General features: G+C 41.0%; 1 protein-coding gene and 1 long non-coding RNA gene across 26 annotated transcripts in view; one reads left to right on the forward strand and one right to left on the reverse strand.

Moving 5' to 3' along the window:
• Positions 1–12,072, forward strand: part of celf2 (cugbp, Elav-like family member 2) — a 154,140-nt gene that overhangs the window by 109,860 nt on the left and 32,208 nt on the right. For all 25 annotated transcript variants that reach the window (XM_026923110.3, XM_026923106.3, XM_026923108.3 and 22 more), the window contains 3 exons: positions 254–336; positions 5,159–5,207; positions 5,537–5,671. In XM_026923110.3, coding sequence (XP_026778911.1) covers positions 254–336; positions 5,159–5,207; positions 5,537–5,671 — 267 coding nt within the window. The remainder of the gene's footprint in view (positions 1–253; positions 337–5,158; positions 5,208–5,536; positions 5,672–12,072) is intronic.
• LOC128321144 (uncharacterized) overlaps positions 1–12,072 on the reverse strand; it is a 35,164-nt gene that overhangs the window by 20,088 nt on the left and 3,004 nt on the right. The window lies entirely within an intron of this gene.

Here is a 12,072-nt window from a genome sequence, read left to right on the forward strand (position 1 = left end):
TCTCCCCCCTCTCTCTTTCTCTCTCCCCCCCCTCTCTCCCTCGCCCTCTCTTTCTTCTACTCTCTCCACCTCTCTCTCTTTCTTCTACTCTCTCCACCTCTCTCTCTGTCTCTCTCTCTCTCTCTCTCTCCCCCCCCCTCCCCCCCCCCTCTCCCCCACTCTCCCCCCCTCTCTCTCCCCATCTCTCCCACTCTCTCTCTCCCCCATCTCTCCCACTCTCTCTCTCTCTCTCTCTCTCTCTCTCTATCTCTAGGATGCTGTTTTGTCACATTCTACACACGGAAAGCTGCTCTTGAGGCCCAGAACGCCCTCCACAACATCAAAACCTTAACTGGGGTGAGCACTTGTTACCTCCTTGTTATTATTTGTAGCTGAAAGATGATAATAATGATGTACACGATTTACATGATGATGTAAATTTGGTCAACAAGCTTGCTGCGTCTTTATATTGTTGGGAAGGTGCTTTAGCACTCTGGGGGAATTTGTACAGTTAACAGAAGGGAAATGTAATACTTGTGAGTCAGAGGCAGTTGGACGTAAGTGTTTAGTCTATTCATTAGGACTCGTCCAAGATACATGGTGTTAATAGAACGTTCTCTTCATATTGGAATTACGTCAATTAGAAGAAAATAACTCAGACGCTGAGCTGTTCGTCTCCTCAGATACGGAAATGAATCATTTCAGTGGCAACTCATGCAGTGCTAATATGAAGACATTGAAAGGTAAATTGTAGAAAAAGCTAAACTACTCTGCACTATTTATTATGTAAGGAATAAAACTTAAAACATTATTTAAGCAGTACTGCATGAGCAAGAGAGAGGTTATACTGAATATCAGATATTCTGTATAACTGCACCATTACGAGTGCGATATTGCTTTTATACAACAGTTCTATAAACAAGAAATTAATATCGAGTGAGTGATATTTCAGACACAATAGGGCTAAATGTTCTGTTTATTTTTTGCTCTGCTAGCAGAAATAGATCCCAAAGAAGCCACGCTCACTTTATAGCACGTTGGCTGGCTAGCCAGCTCATCTTTGTACATCACTGTTAAAGGTGCTTCTGGTGAAAATTGGCATCCCTTCTTCCTTTTCCTCTTCATCTGATGAACTTTCATATTTTAAGCCAAAAGTTATGTACCTGAAAATTCACTAAATCTACTGTAGAAACCGTTTTGAACTAGAAAGTGGAATTTTACATGCGAAACACAGATGAGAGCCGAGTGATGCAAACAATGCAACGTCCCAGTGTGGTTATTAGTAATATAGGCACTCCTGGAACGCTGCTCAACCAATCAGATTGGACCAGAACAGACTTATTTAAAATAAATAATAAACAGTGGGGCGGTGTGATGAATCACGACACAAAGCAGAGTTACTGTTATCACCCAGACTAACAGCATGTTTTATGTGGTTTATTCCTCCAGTGCTAACATTTTTATTTTTATTTTTTAAAGAACGAGACATCGATCATTTTTATCTTTTTATAGTTACTTTTAATGTAGTGGAACATCCACAAAACAAGTTAGTTCCTGTTATCGCTTGACATTATGACACATTATAACAGCTGTAAAGAGTCGTTCTCTCACCAGGCTCTCTTTTTCTATCTCTTGAATTTAATAAGAAATAAAATGCACTGTCATGTTACTGAGGAAACTCTCTCAAAGCTCTCTGTCTTGAAGACTTTCCTGTGTTGGAAAACTTAAAATTACAGCTTTACCGCTGACTGTTACAAAGTGCTAGTCAGTACTAGACATTGATAGGAAACGTAAATGTAAAGAGTCGTGACTTTACTCTTTAATAGCACTGAGCTGTGTAGCACTGCTGTTCATTTAGTTGCATTTTAGTGTGTTTAGAATGTTAGATCAGACGCTGTCAAGTTTCAGAGAAGAATCTAGGTTTATAAATCAGAAAGTATCAGTAAGTACAAATAAGTACATACAAATAAGTATCATTATCAGTAACACAAGCACACTCCACTGTATCACCTTGCTCAAATGCACAACAGGTTCAATCAAGACATCAGTAAAACAAAGTTACACTAGATACACATGAACCACAACCTTGGAGATTAAAGAAAATGGAAACCAAGCGGAACCAGTAGCGCTGGGCCTGTGGGCCAAATGCTCAAATTCATGTTCTTACTAGAATGATAGCTTTGTCAGGAAATGTCCCAAAAGCTACAAAAAAAAATTCATAAACTGTTCTTTGGAAGACTAACCATTTTAGGCTTTAGGGATTCTACTTGGAACTGTTTCTGGAAAAGAAACCATGTTATATAGGGTTCTGTTTGGTAGAGGGACAAACTACAGCGAAACAAAGCATTTAGGCTGCTAGATGGAGTGTGTAGAACATGAACAGTCCAATCAGCTTTTACCTGCACAATATGATGTCATGCTCAGTTAAGCCTGTGTGTTTCTAAGGAGGCAGCGAATATCTCTGATCTCAGATGAGCTCTGTGTGCTGTACACTTCCTGCTCGAGTCTTTAGATAATCTCAGCTTACAGTGCAGCTTAGAAACCGAACGCATCAACAAAGTCGATGGCTTTGTAGATGTTGATATGACTGTAAGTTGTTCCCTTGTCATTTGGTGCGACTGATGTGTTTGTGATTTGCATGTGAGCTTTGTGTGCTGTTTTTCTAATCATTTTGGTCAATTCGAGGACTTCTAAAAGTCTGAAAATTAAATCATATCCAACAGAGATTAATCCATTAACTTAAACCAAAACACACTTTAGAGCAATCAGATAATTGTGTATCCCAGTTTGTGTAACTCAGTGAAGAGGTCTTCATTAGCATCATGCAGAAACTCTCTTTCTCTCTGTCTTTCTCTTTTTCTTCCTCTCTTTACTAATCAGTGGACACTCAGAGTGCCCTGTGTGTGTGTGTGTGTGTGTGTGTGTGAGGGTGTGTCCACTCTTGCTCTTGACTCTAAGCTAAGGACGCACAAGAGCTAATCTAGGCCATGTCCTTAAGAGTGCCCTCCATCTACTAGTGCCATCATTTTTTTTCTCTTTCATTACCTCTCCCTCACTACTCTTCCCCTGCGTTCTTCATACAAGCAGAAAAAGAATATCCTTGATTTGGTGAGAACACTTCAATGGCGGTAACCGTGTGTGCGTATGGTTTTTGTTTTTGCCTTTCGTTCCTTGGCTCTTATTCATCAAACTTCTTTCAGAACAAGCGCTGAGAATGAACTGTTTCACGTCTGATACATCAAAACAAGCACTGATTTCAGCTCAGCTGATGAATCAGCATCTGCCGTGTGGGAGCTAGACTGCACCCACTTATGTACATGCCATATGAATATTCCATTTCATTTAGCATTCTCATTACCTGAAACAAGCCCTGAAATGAGTATTATACGCGTACCGTTAACAGGAAACGCTGTCAGTTCACAGGTCATTGAGGACATTCTGTCGACTTGAAGGTTGCCACTGTTTATTTTCATATCATTTACATCAAGCGCCCACTTTACAATCAACTGCTTATAATTAATATCAAACACACACCATTTACCGTTTATATGTGTAGGATTTGTGTAGAATACATTCCAATTAACAAGTTAACAGACTTGCATATGTGGTGTATGATGTTGTATGCCACTGTGTTATAGGCTCTGATTATGAACTCTGGAGTTGCGCAATAGAAAAGCATTTGCCCTGTCTTCTAGAGATCACAAGTTCCATGGCTTTCCACCCCACAGCTTTCCACGGCTAGGTGTAGAAGACAGCAAAATTGGCTGTGCTGTCAGGGTGGAAGAGATGGTATATTCTCTCTCCTCTGTCAATCACAGCAACACTAGCCAATTGTAGGCATCTGAGAGCTCATGTATGTGGAAGAGGGCAGGTAGCGCTTTCCATCCGAGTGAGTTACACTGCCCTGTGACTTTTGTAAAGATGTGCTTGGCTTGTTTTATGTGTTTTGGAGGAAGCACTGATGACAGCTATGATGGATTGTGTTCATTTTGCCATTGTGTAATATTCAAATCTGTATTCCTTACATCAGCTTTATACGAATGTTGGATGGTTTGAGGTGATGCGTCTGCCTTATGTTGATTAGAGAAAAACAAAGTTAGGGTCTTAAAGTAAACGTCTACTGCACAATGTGTGTGTGTGTGTGTGTGTGTGTGTTAGGGCATAGAAAATGGTAAAGTGTGTTGGCAATAGATCTAAAGCATCTATGTAACCTTATCATATCCAGTTAGCATCTGCACACACACGCACACACACACACACACACACACAACTGTCTATCACAACCGTGAAATTCTGTGACACAGAGAGAGAGAGAGAGAGAGAGAGAGAGAGAGAGAGAGAGAGATGGAAAATGATGAAGAGACACTTCCAGGGAATGTAGAGGTGTGTGTGTGTGCGTGTGTGTGTGTGTGTGTGTGTGTGTGTGCGCGTGTGTTAGACAGAATGAAGTCAAAGTCTGACAGCAGATCAAAGGCAAACTGAGGCTGTAAGGCTATACAGAGAGAGAGAGAGAGAGAGAGAGAGAGATGAAGGTAGGATCAATGAATCAAATGAGAGGAGAGGAGAAGATCACAAGTGAGATGAACATCATCATCTCTTAGTGGGTCCGTAATGTATGAGATAAGTTGAGACATATGGAGGAAAGATGGAAAGGAGAAAGGGGGAAAGATGAAAGAAAGGATGAGGAAGGAAGCAAGGGAAACAAGAAGGGAGGAAAGAAGAAAGGAAGGAATAAAAAAGGAAACAAGAGTTGAAAACAAAGAGGGAGATAGAAACAGTTAGGAGGGAGGATGAAAGGATAGATTGAAGGAACAAAGGAAGGAAGAGGAAAAGAAGAAGAAGAAATAAATGTAATATAATAAAATGGATATTAATGAAGGAAGGAAGGAAGGAAGGAAGGAAAAGAGATGTGAATAATAGAATGATGGAGAAAAAGAAAGAAAAGGGAAACAGTGGAGGAAAAAAGAAAAAAGGGAAAGCACAGACACATATGAATTGATTATTACTGGTCCTCATCAAAGGTCTCTGGACATGAGAAGTCATTGACATGAAAAGGGGTGTGTATGCGCGTCTGTGCGCGTCTGTGCGTGTGTGTGTATTGACCATGCCTTTTGTTGCAATGTACTGTGTTCTGTGGTTGTGTGCTGTGTGTGTAACCAGTGTTTCTCCTGTCTTTCAGATGCACCATCCCATTCAGATGAAGCCTGCAGACAGTGAGAAGTCAAATGGTGAGTGTTTGTGTGTGTATGTGTGTGTGTCTGTGTATGTGTTTAGGTTCTAAAGTTAGCATTGTAATTGTTTTTCCCTAATAAGACCTTTTTGCTGTAAACACACACACACACACATGCAGCCAAGGGATGAATCTGAGCACTTAGACACAGATCAAATACAGACTAGAAACAGAATAAAAAAAAAAAAAAAAAAGAAAAGACGAGTGAATAGTAAGACAGAGATAAAGAAACATAGAGGTAATGAAAGACTGATAAAAGGCTGCACTTGCTTATCACATTTTGCTTCTGTCCTTCCACCTTCTTCTCTTCTTCTCTTTCGTTCTCAGCGGTGGAGGACAGGAAGTTGTTTATCGGCATGGTGTCAAAGAAGTGTAACGAGAATGATATCCGGGTCATGTTCTCTTCCTTCGGTCAGATTGAGGAGTGTCGCATCCTGAGAGGGCCGGACGGACTTAGCCGAGGTAACCCACACACAACCACATACCCACACACACACACGTGCACACACGCAAGTTGGTCCATGGGTTCTATAACTGATAATATATCAATTGATATTGGCATCATTAGCACTTTTTCTTATTATTTGCACATTTCTGATTAGCTTGGTTAAAATATGGTGAGGATTCGATATGTAAACTTGTGAAATTTGTCTACATTTACACCATTTGGCAGCTAAGACTTACAGAAGTGCTTCATGTCCTTCAAAAGCATCCTAGTACAAATAGGCCAGGCTCTAAGAATACTATCAAGCTAAAACCCTGTTAAAGAGTAAGCCAAAAACCAAAAAACAGGGGAGTACAGGGGAAGTTCATTCCATCCACTGGGTGCCAGGACGGAGAAGAACCTTGATGCATGTCTTCCTTGTATCTTGAGGGATGGTGGGTCAAGTGCTAGAGGTTCATAGGGAATGTGCTGCAGAGCAGGATTTGCTAAGGTAGGTGGGGCTGGTCTGTTTTTTGGCCTTGTAGGCAAGCATGTTTTAGATCTGATGTAGGCAGGTACAGGAAGCCTGTGGAGGGGATGCAGCAATGGGGTGGTGTGAGAGAACCCTGAGCAGCTACATTCTGGATCACTTGCAGGGATCGGATGGCACACGGGAGTGAGTTACAGTAGCCCAATCTTGAGATGATTTACCAAGTGGACTCTATGGAAAAAGATCCTGGCCAGAAGATGGCCAGATCCTGTTGATGTTGTAAAGAAACCTGCATGACTGAATCAGGCTGGCAATTTAAGGAGTGAGGGATAGTTGGTTGTCCAGAACTACCCGAAGGCTGGGTGCATGGAACAACGGTGTGATCTGAGAGTTCTCCGGGGAGATCACAAGATCAGGACATGTGGAGGCATTTCCAGCGATAAACAGCTGTTTGGTCTTGCTTGGATATATTTTTTGCTGCCTTTTTTGATGATCTGCTAGACATTCTGAGATACTCTCTGAGGGAGGAAAGGAGAGGATGTGTTGAGTGTCTTCAGCATAGCTCTGGTATGAAAAATTACATGAGGATATGACCTCATTGAGAGAACAGGTATAACAGAAGAGGACCCATCACTGAGCCTTGTGGGACACCAGTGGAAGTGCATGGAGCAGATGTGGTCACATGATATGACCATCCTTTGGGGTTAAAAGCAAACTACTGCTCTGTAGTGCTGTTAATTCCAAGGACGGTGAAGATAGACAGGAGAGTCTGGTGATTCACCGTGTCAGAAGCTGCTGAGAGGATGAGGACGGATGATAGCTTGGTTGACCTAGCAGCCAGAAGATTTTCAGTAACCGCCAGCTGGGCTGCTTGGAGTGTATCGCTTTGAAGCCAGACTGGTTAGGATCTTGGGGGTCGGTCTGGGTAAGAAAGAGAACCAACTAAATGTATACAGCATGTTCAAGAATCTTAGAAAGAAACGAGACGACTGAAACCAGTCAGTAAGTAACCTTTGCTGTTTTAAAGGCAGTTAGTATGTGACCAGATGTTATAAGGAGTCGTTATTGTTGGAAGTGATGAACGAGAAGAGACTCAGGGTGAATTTTAAAAAGGCTTGGACCAACAACCTCTATTGATGATGTGCTTGCGGCTTCACATCTTTATCAGGCGAAAATTGATAACTGGACTTGATTGTAGCTAGAGAAATTTCTGATCCTGACTTGAGACAAGTTTTCAGTCCAAACCTGTTTATAGCCTAAGGACATTTTCATCCCACACAACCATACCCACAGCACAGGAACCCAAACTAGGCTACAGCCTGAGAAAAATAAAATCCAGCATTCCTAACAATAGCACTTGTTACCATAGCAACATCCTCAGATCAGTTGTAAGCAAAACAATTAATCATTGTATTAGTAAACGCACCCTAAGAAAAGATAACTTACCAACACCTAATATGCCCATCTGTTAGAGTTTTAATGCTAGCTCTCCTGACCCACAGCCATATGTATCAATAGCCTAAATCATTATTTATTATATTTCTGACTTACATTAGATGTATTACATTAGGAATTACATTGGATGCATACTTAATCAAAGAAAATCATTTTCAGCTAGTTAGAAATAAGTATTTTCTGTGGGTTGATATATGATACTGATTTCAGAGCCCTGAGTTTTAGCTTACAGCTGATACAAATCCAGTACTGATGTTCTTACAGTAATTAGGCTGATTTTCCCTAAGCCTCTTTTTCTAAGTTAAGCGAACCATTACATGCACAGTGGTGGCAATTTGTCTCCTGTGCTGTGTCAGGAAACATCACACACATTCACAGCATAAATACATCAGTTGATTAGAATGGCTCCAGTGTTCTCCAGCTAGCGTCCATTTGACACAGACATTATCACGTCTGTGTATCCATATTTGCTAGTAATGCAAAGAAACTGAAAAAAAAATGCTGAGACTGAACAGGAATAAAATTAGTCTGGTGAAAAAGCTAGTTCACTTTAATGGTAGAGGACATTTGGGAGTTTATTTGGTCAAACTTCAACCATGCAAGTTCATGAAGCGTAAGCCAAGGATGAAATGAAGGATGGAGGAGCTGTTAATTATTAAGTGCTCACACTGGAGTATTAATGTCGTTTGCAATAAAATCAAACTAGCTAGCTAATGTTTGCTGTTCTCTGAACAGAACACACATAACACAAGGACCACCCGTGATTGCTTGATTTTAATCAACAGCAAGGCAAAAGTCTGTGAACGCTGCTTTAATCACTAGCTCTTCGAATGTGCTTATTTTGAACAAATTAACGTGAGAATACGAAAGTCGACATGTTTATTGCTATTCCTGAGAACTTTAATAAGACTCAAAACTATCTTGTTTCCCAGTGAACGGATTAAAGTAGTCTCCTGCTGTCCTCCATTATCTTCTCCTTATCTTGAAGGATGTACACACACACACACACACACACACATTTCTGAGCTCGGAGGGCAAAGTTTCTGTAACACACATAAATCCCTCCATCGGTCCATTACATTTCTGCCGTAATTTTCTCCCTCGTCTCAGAGGCCTAGAGGGGGACAGCTTGTACCTCCACCATCCTGTATTGCTCACTCAGCTACCACTCTTCTTACACACTCATTTCACAGCCACTCCTCCACCCCTTCATCCACTCCTCTCCTGTCATCTTGTCCTCTACAGGACTCATTTCTCTCCCTCGTTCTCTGTCCTGCTCTCTCCCTCCTCAATCTCTCTCTTTTTTCTCTCGCTCCCTCCCTGGTTCTCATGAATATTTTAATTCCACATGAGATTACCTCCAGTCCCTGAGCCCTTGCTGCGAGATATATTTGAAAGTGCCCTGATGCAGGGGATATGTGCTTTTACTGAACAGGACACCACTACACTCGTCCTCTTTCTCACACACACACACACACACACACACATACACACACATACAGAAAGAACTATTAATTGGGGCTTGAATGTTAACTAAATAATGAACACTTGCATTAACTAATATGTATTCCATCTATGGCTGAAATTAAGTGCACATAAATTAACATAAATTAAATTACAATGTTACTAAATGTTGGTAATAAGCCGAACTCGGGTCACTGGGGTAAATGTTGGAAAGTACCATTCCACATCAGTTATAAATCTAGCCTATTAACCACAGAGAGTAGATTAATTAAGGCATTATTTCATATTGATCACTGGGAGTATAGTCATATATAGTGGAATCAACATTAGTAATGCAAGTGATCTTTATTTAGCAAACATTCAAACAAACATCAGTTAAAGCCGCTATAACTGTGTTATGAGAATGGGTTTGGCGAAAATTCATTTATACTTTCATTTCACACAGAATGTAGTCGAGAATGATGTTTAATGTCTGAAGATTGCTTAGTTTTGTGCTGCAGCTACTTGGCTCATGTTGCATGTGAGGGAAGTAAATGCATGTCTCTTTAGCTACTTTCTTTAATATGACATCACTGGACCTATACAATCAGATTTTTAAATCGATTACTTAGTTAATATTTCACTTAATTACTTCAGTACTATTACTTTAGTTGAACTTAAGTTGAAAGTATTATCATCCGCAACACCTTTCACTACTGAGGTGAAAGGGGTGGACACCAAATTGTGCTTAAAAAAGAAAATAAGTTTATGCCTCCGTAATACTCCAGCTTTCAGCTACACAGTGAAGGTTTGTTGATTACAGTAAGTCATACTGTGTCCTAAACCATATTTGGTATTTGGTATGATAATAGTGAAGTACTGATTACAGTTTGAGACAGATATTTACAGCAAGAATTTTAGGTAAGATAGCCTTTTATTACTTAATCCCTGCATTAGTCATGTAGCTCCAGTGCGAAAGAAGCAACTGACAGACACCAAGCGCGCTGTCCCCCTCTGTCTCTCCTCTCCTCTCCATATTTGTCTCTTTCTCTCTTTATCTCTCTAATCTCCACCACCTCAGAGATCTATCAATCACCGCAGACTTTCACTACCAATAAATATAGATCACCAAGGGAGCTAGCCCACTTTCTCCAAACTGTCCTCCTTTCTCTCTGTCTCTCTCTCTCTGGCTCTTGCTCTCGTTCTCCTCCTCCATGTGGCCTATCACATATTTATATCTGCTGTCTGATGCAGCGCTCTGAAAAGAAGGCAGTAGTTAAACAAAGATAATTCTTTGGAAATGCTCCCTCGCTTCTGTGTCCCATTGTCTTCAAGTAGAAGGACAGCACAGATGAGAATTCAACAAAGATTAAAGTCATTCTGTTTTTAGTGGATTCTCAGTGGAGACAGCAGCCGTTATAACAGAGTGTCTAAATCTGGTTTAATAGCACTGTCTTAAAATAAACAGCATCATTTGGAGATATGGACTGAAGCCACGCCCTTACAGGAACTTGGGTTGCAGGTCACATCAGAGAGAGAGAGAGAGAGGAGAGAGAGAGGGAGAGAGAGAGAGGGGGGGGAAGGTGGATGACAAGTACAGCATATGAAAGTAAATGCAGCTAGTGCCTCCTAGTGAACATAAAACAAAAAACACTTCTTTCACTTTTCTTCTTTCAGGCTTAGATGGCTGAAGTAGCTTACTCATTCACTAAGACTTGTTATATCTGTGTGTGTGTGTGTGTGTGTGTGTGCATGAGTGTGTGTGTATACAGTAGAGCACAGAGAGCTCTTGAGGCAGTGCCATCTCCCCAGCATGTCTCCATATGGCCTGTTCTTTTGCCCACCACCTGCATAAACGACTCCATTTCCCAGCTGCCACCATAGGCAGGTCTCCAGCAGCCGCTCGGCCTCGTGGGAACGCTTGTCATGATTGCAGCAGAGAGATTACTCTCGTTCTGTTCGAGCATTTAGGGCAAAAAGTGCTCTAGCAGGCACATAAACATGCAAATGTGTGACACAAAATGGCTTGTAGAGAAAGTCTAGCCACAGCCAGGTGGAGCTGTATATGTGTGTGTGTGTGTGTGTGTGTGTGCATATTTGCATATTCACATATTTTAAGACATGCTCTATACTGTATATTAATTTCGTTCCCCTTGGGTATCCAGTAAGCAACACTACAATCCCCTGTAAAGTGGAGCCTGCTGAACAATCCAGCTTAGTCTGACCAGTTATAAGCTGCCACCCAGGCCAAGCTGGTCAAACTGGTAGATCATTCTTGCCAGCTGGTAAGTGCTGGTAGATGGAAACACTTTCTGAATTACAGCCAATTACTAATGCTACATTAGAGATAGACTGTTAACAAAATAATATTAGGGCAGTTACAAATTCATAAACATTTAATGACCAGTTTAAACAAGTAATAATGAAGCTGTAAAATGACTTCGCAGGTGGCAAAGAGGGTCTAGCAGTTTGACCAGCTCTGCCTGTGTATTGGGGTTAGAATCTACTATGTAGTTAGGAGCTGAAATTCACAATCTATAAGGCTAGCAGTAGAGCTGAAATTCACAATCAGCAAGGCTAGCAGTAGAGCTGAAATTCACAATCAGCAAGGCTAGCAGTAGAGCTGAAATCCACAATGAACAAGGCTAGCAATAGAGCTGAAATCCACAATGAACAAGGCTAGCAATAGAGCTGAAGTTCACAATCTATAAGACTAGCAGTAGAGCTGAAATTCACAATCAGCAAGGCTAGCAATAGAGCTGAAATTCACAATCTGCAAGGCTAGCAATAGAGCTGAAATTCACAATCTGCAAGGCTAGTAATGGAGTTGAAATAAACAATGTACAAGGTTACCGTAGAGTTCAAATCCACAATGCACAAGACTAGCAAAGAGATGAAATCTACTATGTATAAGACTAGCATAGAGCTGAAATCTACAATGTACAAAGCTAGCATAGAGCTAACATCCACAATGAACAAGGCTAGCAATAGAGCTGAAATAAACAATGTACAAGGTTACCATAGAGTTCAAATCCACAGCGTACAAGACTA

The sequence above is a fragment of the Pangasianodon hypophthalmus genome, chromosome 18, assembly GCF_027358585.1.
Source record: "Pangasianodon hypophthalmus isolate fPanHyp1 chromosome 18, fPanHyp1.pri, whole genome shotgun sequence".
NCBI classification, from domain to species: Eukaryota; Metazoa; Chordata; class Actinopteri; order Siluriformes; family Pangasiidae; genus Pangasianodon; species Pangasianodon hypophthalmus.